At 44.7% G+C, this 24,064-nt stretch overlaps 1 protein-coding gene across 1 annotated transcript; it reads left to right on the top strand.

Annotated features, from left to right (window-relative positions):
* Positions 1-6,011: 6,011 nt before the first annotated feature.
* On the top strand, positions 6,012-7,273 carry LOC146009241 (uncharacterized). The gene is made up of 2 exons (XM_083149409.1): positions 6,012-6,597; positions 6,683-7,273. The coding sequence occupies exons 1-2, from the start codon at positions 6,193-6,195 to the stop codon at positions 7,271-7,273; spliced, it is 996 nt and encodes a 331-aa protein (XP_083005535.1). The 5' UTR covers positions 6,012-6,192.
* Positions 7,274-24,064: the final 16,791 nt, after the last annotated feature.

Raw genomic sequence — 24,064 nt, 5'->3', positions numbered from 1 at the left:
AGACTTGCAAACAACATTTTTTTGGATGGCTCCATGGCCTAATGCACAATTCTCATAGATAGAGCCATCAATGAGGTAAAATGACTTAGATGAGAGTTCTATCAAATGGCTGTCTCAGCCTGCGTCATTTGCTCTCTGCTCAACCCAATATCAGTGCAGCCTTTCTTGGCTAGCTCATTTTCCATGGGCCAGTTCCAGTCCATCCCATCAGTCTGTGTTTGAGTTTTAAGAGAAAAATAAGCACAGCTGCAGCCCTGTCTGCCACTCAATTCTAACCCCAGCCCCTCTGAATCACACCCTTCTCTCTGCTACTGTTGCTGCTAACAGTTGTGACTGATTAAATATCTGGCATGTCTGAAGTAGTGTTCCAATATTCAATGGTTTATTGCCATTGATGGAGCGCATTGGTGTAAATTTACTAAGATGGGAGTTCTATTGATGATGGTAATGCTAATTCTTATTTATTTAGCACCTTCTAGAAGATAATAGATAGAATTTGATTGGTTGATATGGGCAACATCCCATCGTTAATAGAATTCCCATCTTTGTAAATTTACACCAATGCGCTCCATCAATGGCAATAAACCATTGAACATTGGAACACTACTTCAGACATGCCAGATATTTAATCAGTTGCAACTGTTAGTTGAATATAGCTTTCAGTCTCCTATCATCCACAGCATGATTGACAGATGGAGAAGGGAGCAGCACCATTCTTCAAAAAGGGCGTGGCACAATGACATTGTGTATGTTGATGACAATATAAGACAATAGTCCATGGTCTTCTGCTCAAACAGTCCTAAATCAGCATGTAAATGAATCTGCTTAATCTAAAAGTAGGATTATTGATCTAGGCCAAAGTGAGCTCTATGCCGATCACACTTGTGGAATATAAATGGGAATAATTAAAAACTGTGCTAGGCGGCTGCTGGAAAAAATAAGGAAAGCCCTGAGATGCATTATAATAAGTGGCATCAGTGCTTGAAATATTTCTTTACCGTTTTTAGCTATGTTTTATGCATCTACAGTATGTATTAAGAAGTGGGGAGTTCAGTACACATCGCAGTTAGGGGTGCCAGTGCCAGGGCATTTTCTCAATCCTGGGAATCAGGATTGAAAAATGCTCAAACCCAAGAATCCCGGGGATCCTGGGATTGGCATCCCTAAATGAAAAATGTCCCCCACATTAATTTACTTAGGGGGAACAGAGGAGCAGGGGGAGACAGTGGGGGGGGGGGAGGTGTTGCGCTGGGCAGCATAGCTGCTAAAGAGGTGCCAGGCAGCAGAGCAGCTGTAGTGGGTTGCCTGGGTCGGGAACAGCCGAGCAGCGTCTGAGCATGTGCAGTCTAATCCCGAAATCTCGGGTTTGGATACTCCAATCCCGGGATTGAAATTTCAGTCATTTTGGGGCCAAATCCTGGAATCCCATCTATCTTGATCACGGGATTAGCCACCCTAATCCTTGTGCATCGTGGGTGAACCACGATGTCTGCTGAGCGATCTTGCTTAAGCTCAGCACCTCCGCCTCACATCGCCTCATTTGTACGTGGTTTAAGAATACACACTGGATATATATGATAAGGATTCAGCCAGGGGTTAAAGTGAGGGGAAACGGGGTGGAACTGAGTTCCACCAACTCTAATGGTAACTTGGAACATTTTAACCTCCACATTGGCCCTGCACAGTAGTTTTCACAGAAAAGCATTCTAGTTTGCAGGAGGATGCCAAAAACCCTACCACTGGCCCTGTCTCCTAATTGGGGGAGGGGAGGGTGGGTAATAAGGTGGCATAGAGAAATGAGTTCCCCCACATCTGCATGACCACTTCAAGCCCTGGATTCAGCAATAGGATGTAAATCAGCATCATAGAGTGTTACATAATTTTTTAAATTCTTGTCACGAACCTTCTTTCTTTAAGCCATCTAACCTTATCTTTGATGTACAAAACAAATAGAGATATTGATAGACAATGATGCTGACCTTTAGATCTCATCAATTTGGTTGAGAACCAACCCTGGCATTCTGAAAGTACTCGTAACTTATATGTCACATAAAATTGTGCTAAACTAAACAGACTCCATCACTCACATGGTGTTTAGTAATCTGATCACAGCACGGTATCACACAGCATGCAGTGATTGACATTGTTATGCTTCGTGGAAATCAGTGTCACAATGTCACATTCTTCATCCTGGTAATGTTAGTAATCTATTGAACATCAATAAATTAATAATAAGGGTGCACAATGACTGTACGTAGCTGGACCTCCCTGGATACAACATTATTAATGACATTAGCCATAAGATGCTAAAGCATCACTTACTAGCCAAATACGGTGTCACAGGACAGATGTAACACATTTAGGGGCTAATTTATCACCATTCTAATTTATCACCATTTGCATCCTGCTGAGATAACTCCAGACCAATTTGCAATGTGATAATTGACTACTTTACACGTATGTATAAATGATCACATGCAGAGACAGAGCTTGTGATAAATCTCTGTCCCTAAAATGGGTCTCTACAGCACTATTGTGCTGTAGAGACCCATTTCTGGAAAATATTTGCCTTTGATATAATGCGCCAGCAATGCGCATGCAACGCTCCGCAGACTTCACCGATGCTGTCGCTGCAGGCACCCCACTTCCTGCTGCAACCACCCCAACACTAACCAACCCTGGGGATTAGCTCTTGGAGAACTGTTGGTCTTCAAAGTTTCCTCCTTCTGTGACCCCATGGTGCTGTAAAGTGAGCTGCTGCTTTGTAGCGTCACTTTACTGCACCAGGAGTCACAGAGCAGCAGAGAGCCCGACGACCGCCAGTCTTCACCGGGCCACCGATTACAGGATGCTGGGGAGATGAGTATGATTTTTTTTTTTTTTTAAACAGTGATCAGCTTGTGTGTCCATTGGATATGGGATATGGTCATTGGGTCACCAGCATGATGGTCGACAAGCATTAGGTCGACAACATGAGGTCAACATGCATTTAGCTCAACATGACTTAAAGCTGACATACAGGATGGTCGACATGACTGAAGGTCGACATGGGTTAGGTCGACAGGGTCATTAGGTCGACATGGGTAAGGTTGACAGGGTCATTAGGTCGACGTGGGATTTTTTACTGCTTTTTGAGCCACGTTACATTTTAGTGTTTATGTTCACTTTGTTGACAAAAAATTGTGTTTAAAAAAAACCAGGTCGACCTAATGACCCTGTCGACCTTCCTGCATGTCGACCTTAACTCATGTCAACGTAATGCATGTCGACCCAATGCTTGTCAACCATAATGCTGGTGACCTAATGATCCATACCCATCGGATACACATATCTGATCACACTGGCACACTGGCCCTCTCCCTGCATTGCCTAGGGGCAAAGAAAGCTGTGTACAATCCACGATTTGTAATGTATATAAGCCCTGTGACTTTCAGATCCAGTGGCGTAATTTCGTCTAAGTTGCCCAGAGGCAATATGTACATTGGTGCCCACACACCCACCCACCCACACACACACACATACACATACAACATTATATAGAATATGTATATAGATAGATAGATAGATAGATAGATAGATAGATAGATAGATAGATAGATAGATAACACATATTTCAGAACTCTGCCACAGAAGCAATATTGATAGCTTTCAATTAATGGATTTAAACTTGCAGGGGAGGAGAGGTGCCCCCTTGGGAACAGGAGCCCGGCCGCAGATGACTCCATTGCCTCCCAGAGTTCTGCCTCTGTCCAGATCGCAGTTCCCATTCCAAGTATGAGAAATGAGATCTGCTATCTAAAAAAAATGTGAATTAAAGGGTCGGAAGCTGTTTTTCACAAATACTGCTGCAAAAGCCCTTTGATGCATTCAGGTCATATCAAAATAATCCAAACGGTGTGAAAAAGTTTTTGCATTTTTTTTTAGTAAAAATAGTGTTAATAAATATAGACCCCCTAAGTAATGTGACCAGTCGCTGGTAGTCCTTCCACTTTAATGTAACAGAAGCTAAAAGTGACCAGTAAAAAATGTATAAAATCTAAATGCCTCCATACACTAGTCTGCCTCCTTACAAGTCGAACCAAATTCCCCTTAAACTCCCCTGGCATCTCCACGGGAGGTTCAGTTATGATTTGGCACTTGATGTGCCATTTTTCCATGTGATAAATTGCATTCCACGGGTGCCGGGCAGCGGTGTGTGTAGGGCACAAAGCAGCTGCAGAGCTTTTAAAAATAATTTCAAAAGACTGGCCAGCGGCTGATTGGCTGAGAGAATTCTCGGATCGGACCCAATGGGTTCATGGGTTCTAAAAAACACTCGTGATGTGCTGCTGATTTTATGTGCAGCAGGTTCAATCTGTAAAGGTGCGTACCCACGGTAAGATATAGTGCAAAATCTAGCACACTATCTAGCTAGTTTCGAATTGCATGCTAGATAGTGCACTATATCTTACCGTGTGTACGCACTATCCGACGTACGATGCGCGCTCCCGCCGGTCGTCTGGGAGGGAGCTGGTCGGGTGAACATGCAACTGAATTTTGGCTAGAAAGCATAAGATACAGTGCATATCGTACGGCACACTGTATCGTATGCTTTCTAGCAAACAAGCGCGTCATCAGCGCCACGCCCTGGCCACTTCCTGGACACTGCCCAGACACTCCCCATCAGCCATTCCGCGGCGCACACGCACCCACAGGAGGCCCGAGGAGCTGGAGACAGGGAAAAAAGCACGGCGCACGCACACCCAGAGGAGGCACGAGGAGCTGGAGACACGGAAAAAAGCAAGTACATTTTGTCATGGGTGTTTCAGCTGCGGTGTGGGTGCGTGCAACAAAATGGTGCTCGTTTGGGAGGGGTCGCCTGCATACATCAAGGGGCAGGTGGGGGTGCCTGCAAGAAAATGGTGCTTGTTTGGGAGGGGTCGCCTGCATACATCAAGGGGCAGGTGGGGGTGCCTGCATGAAAATGGTGCTTGTTTGGGAGGGGTCGCCTGCATACATCAAGGGGCAGGTGGGGGTGCCTGCATGAAAATGGTGCTTGTTTGGGAGGGGTCGCCTGCATACATCAAGGGGCAGGTGGGGGTGCCTGCAAGAAAATGGTGCTTGTTTGGGAGGGGTCGCCTGCATACATCAAGGGGCAGGTGGGGGTGCCTGCATGAAAATGGTGCTTGTTTGGGAGGGGTCGCCTGCATACATCAAGGGGCAGGTGGGGGTGCCTGCAAGAAAATGGTGCTTGTTTGGGAGGGGTCGCCTGCATACATCAAGGGGCAGGTGGGGGTGCCTGCATGAAAATGGTGCTTGTTTGGGAGGGGTCACCTGCATACATCAAGGGGCAGGTGGGGGTGCCTGCATGAAAATGGTGCTTGTTTGGGAGGGGTCACCTGCATACATCAAGGGGCAGGTGGGGGTGCCTGCATGAAAATGGTGCTTGTTTGGGAGGGGTCACCTGCATACATCAAGGGGCAGGTGGGGGTGCCTGCATGAAAATGGTGCTTGTTTGGGAGGGGTCACCTGCATACATCAAGGGGCAGGTGGGGGTGCCTGCAAGAAAATGGTGCTTGGTTGGGAGGGGTCACCTGCATACATCAAGGGGCAGGTGGGGGTGCCTGCAAGAAAATGGTGCTTGTTTGGGAGGGGTCGCCTGCATACATCAAGGGGCAGGTGGGGGTGCCTGCATGAAAATGGTGCTTGTTTGGGAGGGGTCACCTGCATACATCAAGGGGCAGGTGGGGGTGCCTGCATGAAAATGGTGCTTGTTTGGGAGGGGTCACCTGCATACATCAAGGGGCAGGTGGGGGTGCCTGCATGAAAATGGTGCTTGTTTGGGAGGGGTCACCTGCATACATCAAGGGGCAGGTGGGGGTGCCTGCATGAAAATGGTGCTTGTTTGGGAGGGGTCACCTGCATACATCAAGGGGCAGGTGGGGGTGCCTGCAAGAAAATGGTGCTTGGTTGGGGATGGGAGACCTGGCTGCATGAAGGGGATGGAGGCTGAGGCTGCATTATCACAGGGGATGGAGGGTGAGGCTGCATTATCGCAGGGGATGAAGGGTGAGGCTGCATTATCACAGAGGATGGAGGCTGAGGCTGCATTATCACAGGGGATGGAGAGCTGCGTGAAGAAAGTGCTTTATTACAGTATATGTGATGTCAGTGTTGTGTTTATATTAATTTTTTTTTTTTTTTGTTTAAGAAATGGCAACCCCAAACCAGGAATTTTGGACAGGATTTCTGGACATGTATGAGGCGAATGAGTGTCTGTGGCGGGTCAAGGACAAAAATTATGCTAATAAGGAGAAACGCAACAAGGCACTGCAGGAAATGCTGACATACGTCAAAGGCATAAATGCTTCTGCCGACATAAAGTTTGTGAAAAAGAAGATTCAAAATTTCCGTACAGTATACTTAAAAGAACGCAAGAAATATGAGGATTCCAAACGCTCTGGAGCCGGGGTAGAGGAGATTGAAAAACCATCTTTATGGTACTATGATCAGCTCCATTTCCTACAGGATCAAGACCCCCTAAGTCAGTCACAGTGTTCAATGATGGAAGTCTCTCCAGGGCTATTGCCAGAGGAGGAAACAGATAATGGCAACGTGGTGAGTTTATACATAATATTATTTACTGTGTTATTTAGCTTGATTATAATTTGTTATTGACAGTTTAATTTTGTGCACATTCAAGGTCACTCTTTCGGATGCGGAGACAGAGCTACCCAACACCCAACAAACCGAAGCCGAGCAGACTGCTGTGGTGTTGGAAAGCACACCTCCGTCAAGACCCAAGAGGACCCTCACCACAATCAAGTCTAGAGCTTCCTCAAGTTCAGCACCAAACCGTGCCGAGCGGTTTCTCCAAAGTGCAGAGGAGGTTCTGCATAAGTTACCCAATGAATTCAATGCTTTTGGTACACATGTTGCACAGGAATTGGAGGCAATGGAACCAGACCAGCGCATCCATTTCAAGAGGATTGTATATGATCTGATGATACGGGGACGCAGTGGCGAATTAAGGCGTGATATTAACCTTGCATCATCAGCATCATATACAACGCAGCAAGCCCAACGTCCTCCCCCTAACCAATACCCATCTCGCACATCATACCCACCACCAAGTTTTACTGAACATACAAGCCCACCCTTGTATTGTAGCCCCAGTGCTACCTCATCACAGCCCCAATATCAAACTTCCACTCCCGGCCCGAGTGGTACCCCCTCTGTATGGGTGGGTGCACAGGCCACTCTCCTTTGTGAGCCTGATCTGTTCAAGTTGTAAATGTTATGATATATGCAGTCCCTTTGGGTAGTTAAGATATCTCTGTTCCTGATATCTTGAAGTTAATACTGAGCGGTTAAAAAGTAGTGATATGTGGATTGATGGAAAGTTCACTTTGAAGCTTTGTTTTTATGATCCGTAAACAAATCATACCTCATTTTATTTTGTTAAGAAATAATCTACATTGCCTGGCTGCAATTTTTTGTGCAAAGGACCTAATTTTATTTTGTAAAGAAAAAATCTACATTGCCTGGTTGCAATTTTATGTGGAAAGGGCAATAAATATTGTTTTCTGCAAAATTTTGTTGTTCTCATAAATTAGTGCTTTCCTCAAAGGTATTCATAACTACGAGATAATCTGTGTACACTAGCATTCAGCTATCACAGTTGGGTTTACAATAAAAACAATATACATTTGGGTAACATACAACAAACTTCATAAAATACAAAGCGAAACTTATTTAATACTTGAAACATAGCATTTGTTCAAAAAATACAACACACGCAACTTTTGTGGACATTTCAGTCAAAGTAATGTATCATGAACAAATATGTACAAATAGCAGGTTCTGTATCAGGCAATTGCTTGAAGCTGCCAGTCCAATGCACCCTCTCCATTGAAGTAGGCCAGGTATTGGTCTCTGACCTGCTTTGCACGCTGTGATGACCCATGTGCCAGTGGGTTTGCATTAAGCGAGGTCCACCCATCGATGTCCTGTGACTGCTGTGCTGGTTCCGGTTCTGACACTACAGGTAATTCGTGTCTTGATTTGCGCCTCAAAAAATTATGCAGGGCACAACTTGCAAGCACTATCCATTGGATTTTGTCAATGCGCATATTGATTGCACTGTGGAAAATCCTGAACTTATTGCTCATTATGCCGAAGGCATTTTCCACAGTGCGTCGCGCCCTGCAAAGCCTGTAATTGAAAATACGACGCTCCTGATTAAGCACTCTCTGAGGATAGGGCCGCATGATGTGCTCATGGAGTGCGAATGCCTCGTCAGCTAGGAATACAAAATTTAGTCCATTTTTGCATTCATCACTGGAAGGGAGGTTTAGGCGCTTTGTGGCAAGGTGCTGGTAAAATAGAGTGTCTTTCAGTGAACCTCCATCTGATGCCCTGCCATTTTTACCCACATCCACATAAACAAATTCATAATTGGCATCCACTATCGCCAGCAGTACTACGCTAAAAAACCCTTTATAGTTGTAGTACAAGGAACCAGATTTGGGTGGCTGTGTAATGCGGACATGTTTCCCATCGATGGCCCCTCCGCAGTTTGGAAAGTTCCATCTGGTCTCGAAATCAGCCGCAATACCCTGCCATTCCTCACGGGTAGTAGGAAACTAGAAAAGAAGTTTGAAGAAAAATGAATTTCATTTGAGGTTTATATTTACATAACTTTATAGCATATTTCATTGTTGATGCTCACTATTGAGCCTTTCCAAGGAGGACATTTGATTGGCAGAACACACTTCTACACATAATTAAACCATGTATGATATATATTAAGGATGGACACATGTTGGCAAACTACAAATGCAACCATGCCTTGCCACAGTTTAAACACTACCTTTCTTTATTGTTGAACTGTGGCAAGGCATGATGTGATTTGTAGTTGCACAACATCTTGAGAGGCAGCGGTTGGGCAGGCCTGTATTAAGCCCATGCTTGTTGTGTTTTACTAGGGTACAACAAACCAACCTGGCCACATTTCTCCTGCCCCAAAAAAAAGCCACCACACAGTTACGGGCCACCCCACCCCAACTCTCCCCCTCCTCGTCTCCGTAAGCCTTGCCGCTGGGGTGGTCAGCAATGTTAAGCGGCGTCTGGATTATTACAGATTTTACAACATTAAACAATGTATTCGGTGTGTGCTCATTTCTCTAGGTATATGTCTGCTGCTGCTTTCAGAGCATGCGGGGAGCACACATAGAGAACAAAAGACACTTCAAATAAAGCAATTAAGTGGGAACACAATGGGACCATGTGCATTAGCATATACTGTACAGAGGATGCTGTGAATACATATTTACAACTAATGTGACTTTTACATTGTCCTTACCTTCAAGTATTGTGGCTTGAGGACAGCATATAGGGCCCTGCAGGTTTCTGGAATTATACGGCCCAAAGCCTGAGGAGAAATCAAGGACCCAAACTTCAGATCCGCTAGGGATCTACCTGTTGCCAGGAAACGCAGAGTGACGATCAGCCTGTCCTCTGCAGGTATTGCCCTCCGCATGGTGGTATCCTGTCTTTGGATATAGGGCCTCACCAGTCCCAGCAGTTCCTGGAATGTACTGTCATCCATCCGCAGGTAGTTACGGTAGTCTGCAGGGTTGTTTTCACGAATCTGGACAAGTAGTGGCATATGAGAGAGAGTTTCCCTCTGTAGAAGCCAATGCTTGGTCCAGCAGGATCGCTTTGCCCTATTGGGGCCTTTTCGTCTCTCAACATTAGAGCTCTCCCTTTCTGCTATCACAGCAGCTCCTGCATATGCTGCCAGCATATTGCAATGGAAAGTATCCATTATTGAGCTTGGAAAATGTTAATTAGCACACTAGCTGCAATAACCTGATGAGGAAATACAAACTAGTCACTCTGCAGAAATGCAATGATTTTAAAATGGCTGCTGAGCCTTTATACAACCCTGCAAACACCCACTTGTACAGCCTGCCAATGAGGGCTTTGTTATTTTTTCAAATCCCTGCCCATTATGCAAACACTGTGATCGTTCAGGATCTAGCCAAAAAGCTGTGACGTCAGATCGTATACCATATCGTTTGCAGATCGTACATTATTTTCAGTCCAAATCTGATGGTTTTTAGCCTATACTGCGTTCCCGTGAAATCGCATACGATATCGGACGAAACATGAATCGTACCGTGGGTACGCACCTTTAGTCCAACCCAATGCACATGGGACCGTGCATCGTGTCAGATGGGATGTCACACACATCCGATTTGGGCTGATTTCTTGGCCCCACCCGTCTGGATCGGGAAAAATCTGCCCAAATTGTTCTAGTGTATGGGCACTTTAAGTAATGCATATATTCATCTGTGAGAATAATAAATTAGTTTATGAAGCAGTAAAAATATTTTATCCTAAGTGTCTATTAATTACATTCACTTCAAAGGTACATTAACTCCATGCGAGAGGATGCGTTATACTAATTGAGGTCCAAGTCGACCAATGTCGGCATAGACACCAAAAAATGTAAAAATCTCATGATGACCTTTTCATGTGTTGACCATTGCCATGTCGACCTTTTCCTCATGTTGACATTTTGTCATTAAGAACCTAGTGCATGTCGACCTTTTGAATGTGTCGACCAATTGCCTGTCAACCAATAATGGTTGATCTATTGGCTGTCTATCTACATACGGTACTTGTGTATTATCTGGGCGTCTGATTTTTTCATCTCATGCCACTACTTAAGGCGATGTGATGCAATTTTTCATTGTAAAGACCAGATTTTTAATTGTATAGTCACCCATGGGTGATTTCATACCCCCACTATCCAACTACGCATGGAGTTGATGTTATATAGTGCCCGAAGCGTGGCGAGCAGTCGCGGATTACTTTACATGTATTCTGCGTCCTCTCGCCACGCTTCGGGCTCGGTGGCTCGCTGCGCTCGCCACACTATATAATATCAACTCCATGCGTAGTTGGATAGTAGGGGTATGAAATCACCCATGGGTGACTATACAATTAAAAATCTGGTCTTTTCAATGAAAATCGCATCGCATGAATTGTATGCCACTATATGCATCTGGAACCTTCAGTAATGGGGTGAGGGGCAGGATTTGCTTATGTATGTCCATGTATTCTATACAGTAATTAGGAGCCGCAAGCACTGGTTTTACTTATTACACTGACCACAAAAAAAAATTTAATTGGCATTGGACCATCTACCCAGGGCAGCCCTGCACATGTCCCAAGGCACGCCAGGGTGCCACAGAAGCCAGTTTGGGGTAGGGTTGTGCACCGGCCACTTTTTGGGTTTTGGGTTTGGGGTTCTGATTACCTTGAGGTTTTGGGTTCTAATGGGTTTGGCAAAACACCTCCTAAGTGTTTTGTGTTTGGATTTTGGGGGGTTTTGGGTTCTGATTTTTTTGTTAAAAAAGCATAAAAACTGCTAAAATAGCTGATTTTTTTTTTTTTTTTGCTCCTACGGTATATTAACCTCAATAACATTCATTTCTACTCATTTCCAGTCTATTCTAAACACCTCACAATATTGTTTTTAGGGCAAAAGGTTGCACCGATGTAGCTAGATAACTATGCTAAGTGACACAAGTGTGCGGCACAAACACGTGGCTCATGTAAGAATGTTTGTAGATACGGCAGTACTAGGCACCAGGCAGGTACTGTAGATACAGCAGTACTAGGCACCAGACAGGTAGATAAGGCAGTACTAGGCACCAGACAGGTAGATATTGCAGTACTAGGCACCAGACAGGTAGATAAGGCAGTACTAGGCACAAGACAGGTAGATATTGCAGTACTAGGCACCAGACAGGTAGATAAGGCAGTACTAGGCACAAGACAGGTAGATACGTCAGTAATACTAGTATACTGTATGTGCACCAGCAGAATTTATAATAATTTATTTTATTATTAGGTACTGCTTGGCAGTGGCACTCAGTGGCACACGGCAGTGCACCAGCAGCATGGAATTTTGTTTTACAGTCCCACGCAGCACAAGTATTATTTTTTTATTAAATTATAGCCTAGTATGTACTAGGTAGGTACACTTAGGCAGTAGCACTGCCAGTGGCAACAGTGGACTGAGTAACTAAATAATACTGGCAGATTCAGTGCAGACAGCACCAGGGGACTATACAGAGGCAGAACTCTGGGAGGCAATGGAGTCATCTGCCGCCGGGCTCCTGCTCCCAAGGGGGCACCTCTACATCACTGCCAGTTTAAATCCATTAATTGAAAGCCATCAAAATCGCTTCTGTGGCTGAGTTCTGAAATATATGTGTGTTCTCCCTCTCTTTCTGTATATACATACAGTATATAATATATATTTCATAACAGACTACCGTATATATATTTTGAATAACGTTGTGTGTGTGTGTGTGTGTGTGTGTGTGGGGGGGGGGGGCACCAATATTCATCTTGCCTCCGGGCAACTGGGACAAACTAACGCCACTGGGACTATAATTAATTATTCATATAATATATATTACAGCACAGCACCAGAGGTAGGCCCCAGCACAGAGGAGACAGTAGTACTACAGGTACACAGTTAGACTGTCCTCCTTGCTAGGGAGAGCCCACCCTAAGCAGAGAGGAGAACAGAGTACACAGCAGCACTGAGGGAGACAGCCCCAGCGAATAAGATAATTACAGCACAGCACACCAGAGGTAGACCACACAGTAGTACTACAAGTACACAGTTAGACTACACAGCAGCACTGAGAGACAGCCCCAGCGAATAAAAAATACTGCGTTCAAGGTCAAGCTCAAGTTTAAGCCCCAGCAGCAGCACCAACACACCCTCTCCCAACCCACTACTAGACTGGAGTGAAGATGGCGGGCGCAGCAGCCGCTATTTAAAGCCTCACGAAATCCGGCGCCGGGAGATGACACTCTGACCACGCGGACGGACCCGAGTCAGGCGGGAATCGCCGAGCGCTGCTCGGAACCGGGCTCGGAATGATGACGTCCGTGGGGGCTCAGATCTCTGAGTCTGCACATCTCTAGTTTGGGGACCATTGCATATATTAATGCCAGGTATTTTTAAAAGTGAAATTGCATCATGTACCATTTCCTGTTTGTGACTAAAATATTGTCCTTTATTTTTTAGAAGGAAAAATCTTCTGGTTATTGCACACATGGTGAGCTCCATTTCTGATTAATGCACAGTAATACTGCCAGAAAATCCTTGGCACTAAGAAATCCATTGATGCCTTTTAGCTTCTTGTCAGCAGAATCCTTGGCACTGAGAGATGCAGTCTCTTAAGACTTATTTTTTTATGACTATGGTCTGTTTCATACTGAAGATTGTGAGTTTTTATTTTATCATTAAGCTGTATATGCAAAGTGTAAAATGGAAACAGTTCAGTTTACCACATTTTATTGCAATCGGTAGTTATGTGTTTTTAAATATACAGTATATGCCTGATATGCACTAAGCCAGTTAGTGTAGTGCAATGGTCACCAACCCGTTGGTCGTGGCAGAGATCCGGGTAGCTGAACCACTCTGCAACTGCCCACCCCTCCGTTACCCGGCGCTGCTTCGCTTCTACCTCTGAGGTGAGGAGAGCGCATCGCGCTTCTCTCCTACCCCTCACTGTGCATCCCTGTGACTGAGCCGTCTGCCAATCAGAGTTCGCGGGCCGGTAGCCAATCAGGAGGTTTAATTGGCAGACCGCCCAGTCACAAGGAAGTGAGGGGATGGAGAGACATGCGGTGTGCTGTGCTCTCCTCCCCTGAGAAGGGAAGCAGCAACGGTGACGACACAGACAGCGACACCGGACACTGCATCACGGCAGCAGCAGCAACAATGGTGAGTGTGCTTCTGCTGGGAAACTGGCACTGCGGGGGCATACTCGGCACTGTGGAGGCATACCTGTTTCTGGCACTGTAGGGACATACCCAGCACTATGGGGGCATACCTGGCACCGTGGGGCTATACCTGTTTCTGGCAATGTGGGGGCATACCTGGCACTGTCCATGCCCCCATAGCAGATAAAAGGGGGATGTGGCCTCGCAGGAGTGCCACGATAGTTGGTCATGTGCCCTAATTTTAGATGTCCCTTCAGCATGTGCAGGTGTCCCTTCTTCTCTGCCTCCAGTGTTGGGAGGTATGTATACCACATATTGAACATTGCAATGTGTGCCATATTGTGAGCTGAGAGAAACCATGGATTTTCTACTTATTTCGTATTACCACTCCTTTCCATGCAGCTGAATGGTATTACTAAGCTAATCATCCACATCTGAAGAAGGAACCAGTTTCCGAAACATGTTATGAGGATGCCAAGACGCTGACGGGAGGACTCTGACAAATACCATCCTTATCCCCATTCAAAGCCTGTGAGGTGGTGCATTCATCCTGCTACCCGGGACTTACCATCTATAGCACCAAGCCCACCGCACCACCCTGGAATGGTGAGATAAAAGGACAGATTGCCCCGTCTTACTCATTTGTACATGCACTTTGAAAAAATACTGCATTGTCACTTTTAACTGTACTGTTTATTGCATTGCATTATTTGCACCATCCGCATTTGCACTTTTACTTGTTTGTTAATAAAAAAAATTCTGGTCAATACAATCCCCATTGTGGGTCCAGATTATTTACATATCCACTGTGGATTACATGCACCTACCCTGTTGACCTATCCCTCCAAAAACCTTTTTACTTTAAGAGTGGGTGTTGTACTCTTTTTTTGGCAACAGAGGGCTGCAGGTAATTCCACAGATAAAATAGTGCGCACGGATACCACCCAATTCTTTCCCATTTTAAACACAGAGTCTGGCAAGCTGCCAAGTTTCAAACACAGGCGCGCGCGGTGGCGCCGTGAAACTACACAAGTACCCTTTTTTTTTTATTTTAGTAGCTCTTCAGACGGTTTATTTTGTCTCGAGTAGCTCACGCCCAAAAAAGGTTGGAGACCACTGGTGTAGTTTATTCGACATAATACTGCTAAGCACGTGTCCAGATGCACATCCACCTATACATATTAATATGATTCCTTTCATGTTCTGATTGGGACCAAACAAAGGAATTGCAATCACAGCAGCATATACAGTATTCCTGGGAAAGCATATTATTTATTTGTTGGAGGTATTGGCAGGTACAAGCAGCAGATGATTTTGACAGTTGCTCTAGGTTGACTGGCATGTTCTACATTGATACGGCATACTTTTATATGTGTGTAAAACCTCCTATCACTGTGCTGTGTTGTGAGGTGACTGTGTTGTATAGTAAGGTTTCTCTCTGTCACTTTCCTCTGCCCAATCTAATTTATGGATGTGTGAGCCAAGAATATTTGGACAATACAGGATAAGAAACCAAGGGGTAGATGCAGAGGCATACTTACCAATGGTGCAGCAGGTGCATTGCACTGGGGCCCCTGAGGACTAAGGGCCCACTGCTGTCCAGGCCTGCAGCAGGTACCCCTGTCACCCTCTGGTGTGGGGCACAAATGATACTTTTGCACTGGGGCCTACCATTGGGTAGATGTATTACCTGGTGTTATAAGGAAGAATCAGTATCAGCACCATTATGTACACTGATACTGTTTCTCCCTCATGTATGAAGTGTGCTAAATGACAGGGGCGGATCAGCACTGCTATCTTTAAGATAGCATACTGATACCACCAAAATGGGGGTACCTCAGAAGGTCTTCCCTAACAACTTTTTAGTCACCAGACTCATTTGTCATCAATGCGGTCATATGCAAAACATTATTGGAGACTTATGATGGATATGAAATTGAGGGCCAGATGCACTAAGCTTCAAAAGGGATATATGGAAAGTTATAAACAATCAACCAATCAGCTCCTACCTGACATTTTTCAAAAACAGTCTGTGACATGACAGGTAGAAGCTGATTGGCTGGTTGTTTATCACTTTCCATTTTATCCCTTTTGTAGCTTAGTGCATCTGGCCCTAGGTCTCTCAGATCAACCAACAAGTGTGTGGTAATCTACCATAGAACAAACAGTACAGTATTTTGCAAGAACCCATAATCTGCAAACTTTTTTTGTTCTTGGGAATAGGATTGTCACCTAGTAACTTTGGAAATGTTCTAGAGTCAATGTTGTGTTCTGCTTCAAAAGTGATGGAAACAGACATATCCAAATTATATTTAAAGAATCAGGAAAATGATTTAAAATCACTCGCCCCCCAGATGCTTCATTTGCATAATCCAGGTTCTCTTCTTTTGGTAATACAGAAATAGTTTATGTGAAAGTTTAGCAAATGCCAATCTCTGCTTTATATTTTAGGAGAATAAAAATAGAGAACATTTTAAAGAGTATCTATTTTTCCAGGAATTATTAAATGGTAATTTTTCTCGTTTTAACCACCTTTGAAAATAGTTCATTTATATGTAAATATTTTTTGGGGTGACAGAATTCACTGATTCTTCTTCTGTAATTATTCTAACTTTACAGTTATACCTTTATTCTTTCTCCATTGTTCTATGAATCGTCAACTAACTCTCTTTGTTTTCCCAAGGGCATGCGTTCATTCACTATAATTCTACTGAATTATTTCTCAATCAGTTTTGCATAATTGGTTGACAGAATAATATCCTGTTCTAATGCTTTCATGCAAAAGAACAAAATAGGTCATTGGACAGTAAAGGTTGATAACACAGGCATTGTGGGTATGTTGTTCTTTTATTTCTCTCTCTTATACAGTACTTCAAGTTCAACTAGACTAAACTATAATAGTCCATTTGTATTGCTGGATGTCTAATTACATTTATAAAATAAAAATTGGGATTAAATTTATACAATTAATTCACCAATGATATATGTATATGTATAAAATGTCTACTGACTCTATTTTATCTATTAAGCTGTGCTATCTGTATCAGTGAGAATGGGGAAGAACAGGGCTGGGATCAGGCAGGATGGGGGAGTGCCGGGTGTCCAATATATAGGTATTAGTGTATTTTCTGAAAACTGAGTGCAATCAAGCATCAGTGATCCAAGCAAATTTGAACAGTGGCTCAGGATTTCCCACTTTGCCTCAATTCCAAATGAAGGCAAAACATCATTATCCCAGCATCGAATTCTTTGCAGGTTCTTCGCCGCCCTGCCAAGCACCCCTACCCCCTGCCCTGCCGCCCCGCCGCCTCGCCGCCTATGCAAACCCCCCCCCCAAAATCCACCACAGCCTTACCTATCGCGCTTGTCCCGGCGGCTCCGTTCTTCTGCTGAGGACCACCACAAAATGGCCGCCCCCATACAGCAGACAGTTTCAGAGAACTGTGTGCTATATGGGGGCAGCCATTTTGTGGTGGTCCTCAGCAGAAGAACGGAGCCGCCGGGACCAGCGAGATAGGTAAGTCTGCAGGGGATTGGGGGGGGGGTTTAACTATAGCACCGCAGCCCCCGGCGCCCCCACATGCACAGCGCCCCCCCCCCCCCCCCCGCGCGGTGGCGGGGGCTGTGGTGCTATAGTTACGCCGCTGCTTCATTGTTTCGTGTTTTGTGTTTTGGATCTGTATTTTTTTTTTTTAAATAAAGATTGCTAAAATCGCAGAATTTGTTGTTTTTTTTGCTCCTAAACTATTATTAATCTCAATAACATTGATTTTAACTCGTTTCCAGTCTACCCTGAACATCTCACACCTCACAATGTTGTTTTTGGGCCAATAGGTTGCACAGAGGTAACTGGATGACTATGCTAAGCGACAGAAATGGACGACACAAACACTGGACAGATATGGCACACTTAGCAGCACCCCTGGACTGGCACAACACACTTAGCATCACCCCTAGTCTGATACTGTACGTCACAACTAGCATCACCCCTGGACTGATACGGCACAGGTAGCATCACCCCTGGACTGATACGGCTCACCCTAGGAATTATACGGCAGACTCGGCTCACCCAGGAATTATTTTGCACAGATGGTGACACCCCTGACCTGATATGACACATATGGTATTATACGGCACACATGACAGCAATCCTGCAATTAAAAAAAAGAGAAAAGGTTTTTTATTCTTTTAATAAAAAGAGCAGCTCCCCAGGAACTAGATGGCTGATTTAGCAGCACCCCAGAAATTATGTGACACACTTGGCTGACCCCAAGAATTATACAGCACATTTGACTCACCTTTGGACTGATACAACACTCCTGGTATAATATGACACACTTAACAGCCCTTGCAGTTAAAAACACCTTTATTTAATTAAAAATGGGGGCAGCTTCCCTGGACTGATATGGGACACTGGGCAGCACAGCTGGACTGATACAGGACACTGGGCAGCACAGCTGGACTGACCCCAAGAATTATACAGCACACTTGACTCACCCCCGGACTGATAGCTGCACACTGAACACCCCTTGCAGTAAACAAAAAAAAACTTTTTATTTTAAACTTTTTTTACTTTTATTTTAAAAAAAGGGTACCACCCCAGGACCCGCACGGCAGACTTAGAAGCAACCCATAAATTATACGGCACACTTGGCTCACTCCTGGACTAATACAACACCCCTGGTATTATATGGCACACTTAACAGCCCTTGCAGTTAAAAAAAAACAACACCTTCTTAATTTTAACCCCTTCCCGACATTTGACGTACATTTACGTCATGGTCGGGAAGTACTTCCCGACACATGGCGTAAATGTACGTCATGGCATTTAACTGTCACCCCGTCTATAGACGCGGTGACAGTTTCAACATGTCTGCTGTCCCTGACAGCAGACATGTCCGTGCATGCCCAGGGGGGGCTGCGATGCCGCCCCCCCGTCGGCGATCGCTGTGATTGGCTGTTCAGTGTGAACAGCCAATTACAGCGTTTTCCTGTGTCACCGGCGAATAACGTTCGCCGGTGACACGGGATCAGAGGTGATTGGTGCTGTAAAGTACAGCACCAATCACCGCGGGGTGTAAGGGTGACACTGGTGTCACCCCACCGCACCCCGCCCACCCCCAAAGGCCGTGATTGGTTCGTCGGACCGACGGACCAATCACAGCCAAGGAGGGGGATTTAAACTAACGGTGACTGCACTGCAGACGCCATTCCGGTCTGGAATAGCGTGCAGTGCGGTCACCGTACCTCCCTGCCGCCATACTGACCAGAACCTTGCTCCATAGCTTGCTCCATACTTACCTGATCGCTGCTTCATCACTGCTTCCTGGATCCTGTTACTACTTGTGCCTTCCTGTGAAATTGTGCTGCTGCAGTGTACTAGCTAGATAGAGAGAGAGATAGATAGAGAGAGATAGAGAGAGATAGAGAGAGATAGAGAGAGATAGAGAGAGATAGAGAGAGATAGAGAGAGATAGAGAGAGAGATAGTGTCAGAGAGTGCTGATCGCTGCTTCATCACTGCTTCCTGGATCCTGTTGCTACTTGTGCCTTCCTGTGAAATTGTGCTGCTGCAGTGTACTAGCTAGATAGAGAGATAGATAGAGAGATAGAGAGAGATAGAGAGAGATAGAGAGAGATAGAGAGAGAGATAGTGTCAGAGAGTGCTATATTTTGTGCTGCTGCAGTGTGATATAGTTATAGATAGAGAGAGAGAGATAGAGAGAGAGAGATAGATAGAGAGGCCTAGTGACAGAGTGCTATATTTTGTGCTGCTGCAGTGTGATAGTTATAGAGAGATAGAGAGAGATAGAGAGAGAGAGATAGAGAGAGATAGTGACAGATTGTGCTATATATTTTTGATATAACTGACTGCTGCCCCCTCCTTTTGTGCTGATCAGTATAAATTAACTGATCAGCAACTTTTTGGGGGCGCAGTTTTTTTTTTATATATAGATATACCTGTCAGTGCTGCTGCTGCAGTGTCATAGAGTGATAGATAGTGAGAGATAGAGAGATAGAGAGAGATAGTGACAGAGAGTGATAGAGAGTGCTAAATTTTTTGTCTGCTGCCCCCGCCTTTTGTGCTGATCACTATATCTGAGGTGATCAGCAACTTTTTTGGGGGTACAGAGGTTTTTTTTTTTTTATATATACCTGTCAGTTGCACCAAAGGTTGTGCACCTGCTGCACCTCACTGGTAATCAGTGTCGCATCACTGATCACCTTTTTTTTTTTTGTGTGTGTGCTGTGGGGTCTTTTTTTAATTTTTTTTTTACACACACTGTGATTTTGTGGGTGTCCTGTGGCCGCTGTGCGCTGATCAGTGACGTACATCACTGATCATCTTTTTCGGTACAGGGTTGATCTATATTTTTTTTTTTTTGATCAAATTCCTGTTGCCTTTGAGCGCTGTTCAGTGACAGACGTTACTGACCAACATCTGTGCTCAATTTTTGGCGCAGGACCTTTTTTTTTTTTTTAACCCCTTAAATTTTTTATTTTTAACCCCTTCATTTTTTTTTTTTTTATTGGTATAAAGTATTTTTTTTTTTCTGCACCACATACACACTACACACTACATACCCCCCGGATTGAAATAAAGTTTGTACCCCCCCCTACACTATACACGTGTTGAAACATTTCACTACCAGTAACACAAAAATAAAAATGGCATCCCAAATGTCCTCCCAAATGTCCTCCCAAATGTCCTCCCAGTCATCCAGGAGAATGTATTCAGCGGAGGAGGCATATGCCCTGCTTGCTTCTGACTCTGACACAGCCAGTGATGCAAGCGGGGAATTTGAAGGATTCGCCTTAAGCTCCTCTTCCTCCTCTGGTGATGAGGGACCCCCTCAAAGACGCCCCCGTAGAGCAGCTGAGACCCCCCCCCCAATAATTGATCTCGTATGGACCCCACCACCAGACAATTTTGAGCCCCAGGTTCCTGAGTTTTTGGCCATGCCAGGAATCCAATTTGATTCCACAGGTCTCAGAGAAATTGACTTTTTCAAATTATTTTTCTCTGATGATTTTATAAATTTAATGGTGGACCAAACTAATTTATATGCCCAGCAGTTTATTGCTCAAAACCCCACGTCATCATTTGCTAGGTGGACCCCTGTAGATGCAGTAGAGATGATGACGTTTTGGGGTCTGGTGTTTCATATGGGCATAGTAAAAAAGCCAGAAATTAGGCAATATTGGAGTACAGATGTTCTGTACAGTACTCCATTTTACCGTATGGCCATGCCCCGGACTCGATTTGAGACAATTCTTAAATTTATACATTACACCGATAATGCACAGTGCCCACCCAGAGATGATCCCACCTTTGACCGGCTATTCAAAGTCAGGCCGGTCATTGATCATTTCAGTGCCAAATTTGAAGAGGTGTACATCCCTGAAAAATTTATTTGTATCGACGAGTCCCTTATACATTTTAAAGGAAGGGTTAAATTCCGCCAGTACCTTCCCAGTAAGAGGGCAAGGTATGGCATAAAAATGTACAAACTGTGTGAAAGCACCTCAGGGTACACCCACAGGTTTAGGGTTTATGAAGGGAAGGATTCAAGAATTGAACCGCCAGAATGCCCCCCCTCCCTCGTAGGTGTTAGTGGGAAAATTGTCTGGGATTTAGTGCACCCCTTCCTGGATAAAGGTTATCACCTCTATGTGGATAACTTTTACACCAGCATCCCCCTGTTTAAGGCCCTTGGTTCAAGAGGTACAGCAGCTTGCGGTACTGTGCGCAAGAACCAAAGAGGCCTCCCAAAAACGCACATTGCCCAAGTAATGAGAAGGGGTGAAAGCAGGGGAATATGCACCGAAAATATGTTGTTGGTCAAATATAAGGACAAGAGGGATGTCCTTATACTGACAACAATTCACGGAGACAGTACCACCTCCGTCCCTGTACGAGGTACCAGTACCCACACCTCAAAACCTAATTGTATCCTGGATTACAATAGGTACATGGGCGGAGTGGATCTTTCAGATCAGGTACTGAAGCCGTACAGTGCCCTGCGGAAAACAAAAATCTGGTACAAGAAGGTGGCCGTGTATATCATCCAGATGGCACTGTATAACGCTTACGTGCTATTCCGTTCTACCGGCCAGAGGGGGACATTTATGCACTTTCAAGAGGAAGTCATAAAGGGCCTAATATTTGGGAACCAGCAGGCAGAGGGCCCCAGTACTTCTAGTACTGGCCCCCGTATTGTACCAGGGCAGCATTTTCCTGATGAAATCCCCTCCACTGGAAAAAAGGGCAGGACACAAAAAAGGTGCAAAGTTTGCTATAAAAAGGGAATAAGAAAGCAAACTATTTTCCAGTGTGACACTTGCCCCGACAAACCCGGCCTATGTATAAAGGAGTGTTTTAAAATATACCACACATCTATGGAATATTAGGTTCATAATTTCACCGTGCTTCGGGGGTCTTGCTAATGCCACATAGCACCCACCATTCATTCCACCAGAATCTGTGCTGCAAAATCCAAAAATCACTCCTTCCCTTCTGAGTCCTGCCATGCACCCAACTGGTATTTTTTGGTCACATGTGAGGCATTGCCGTACTCGGGAGAAATTGGGGCACATATTTTGGGGTGCTTTGTCTCCTTCATTCCTTGTGAAAATGAAAAATTTTGAGCCAGAACTGCATTTTTGTGTAAAAAAATGTAATTTTTCATGTTCACTGCCCACTTGTATCAAAATTGGTGAAACCCCTGGGGGTTTGAAATGTACACTATACCCCTAGATGAATTCCCTGAGGGGTGTAGTTTGCAAAATGGGGTCACTTGTGGGGGGGTTCCACTGTATTGGTGCTTTGGGGGTCTTGCTAATGCGACATAGCACCCACCATCATTCCACCAGAATTTGTGCTGCAAAATCCAAATATCACTCCTTCCCTTCTGAGTCCTGCCACTTTTTGGTCACACATGAGGCATTGCCGTACTCGGGAGAAATTGGGGCACATATTTTGGGGTGCTTTTTCTCCTTCATACCTTCTGAAAATGAAAAATTTTGAGCCAGAACTGCATTTTTGTGTAAAAAAATGTAATTTTTCATTTTCACTGCCCACTTGTATCAAAATTGGTGAAACCCCTGGGGGTTTTAAATGTATACTATACCCCTAGATGAATTCCCTGAGGGGTGTAGTTTGCAAAATGGGGTGACTTGTGGGGGGGTTCCACTGTATTGGTGCAACATAGCACCCACCATTCATTCCACCAGAATATGTGCTGCAAAATCCAAAAATCACTCCTTCCCTTCTGAGTCCTGCCATGCACCCAACTGGTATTTTTTGGTCACATGTGAGGCATTGCCGTACTCGGGAGAAATTGGGGCACAGATTTTGGGGTGCTTTTTCTCCTTCATACCTTCTGAAAATGAAAAATTTTGAGCCAGAACTGCATTTTTGTGTAAAAAATGTAATTTTTCTTTTTCACTGCCCACTTGTATCAAAATTGGTGAAACCCCTGGGGGTTTGAAATCTACACTATACCCCTAGATGAATTCCCTGAGGGGTGTAGTTTGCAAAATGGGGTCACTTGTGGGGGGGTTCCACTGTATTGGTGCTTGGGGGGTCTTGCTAATGCGACATAGCACCCACCAAAATTCCACCAGAATCTGAGCTGCAAAATCCAAAAATCACTCCTTCCCTTTTGAGTCCTGCCATGCACCCAACTGGTATTTTTTGGTCACATGTGAGGCATTGCCGTACTCGGGAGAAATTGGGGCACAGATTTTGGGGTGCTTTTTCTCCTTCATACCTTCTGAAAATGAAAAATTTTGAGCCAGAACTGCATTTTTGTGTAAAAAATGTAATTTTTCATGTTCACTGCCCACTTGTATCAAAATTGGTGAAACCCCTGGGGGTTTGAAATGTACACTATACCCCTAGATGAATTCCCTGAGGGGTGTAGTTTGCAAAATGGGGTCACTTGTGGGGGGGTTCCACTGTATTGGTGCTTGGGGGGTCTTGCTAATGCGACATAGCACCCACCAAAATTCCACCAGAATCTGAGCCGCAAAATCCAAAAATCACTCCTTCCGTTCTGAGTCCTGCCATGCACCCAACTGGTATTTTTTGGTCACATGTGAGGCATTGCCGTACTCGGGAGAAATTGGGGCACATATTTTGGGGTGCTTTTTCTCCTTCATACCTTCTGAAAATGAAAAATTTTGAGCCAGAACTGCATTTTTGTGTAAAAAAATGTAATTTTTCATTTTCACTGCCCACTTGTATCAAAATTGGTGAAACC

The sequence above is a fragment of the Crinia signifera genome, chromosome 1 (genome assembly GCF_055691185.1).
Source record: "Crinia signifera chromosome 1, ASM5569118v1, whole genome shotgun sequence".
NCBI lineage: Eukaryota > Metazoa > Chordata > Amphibia > Anura > Myobatrachidae > Crinia > Crinia signifera.
This window is presented reverse-complemented; position numbering and strand designations above follow the sequence as displayed.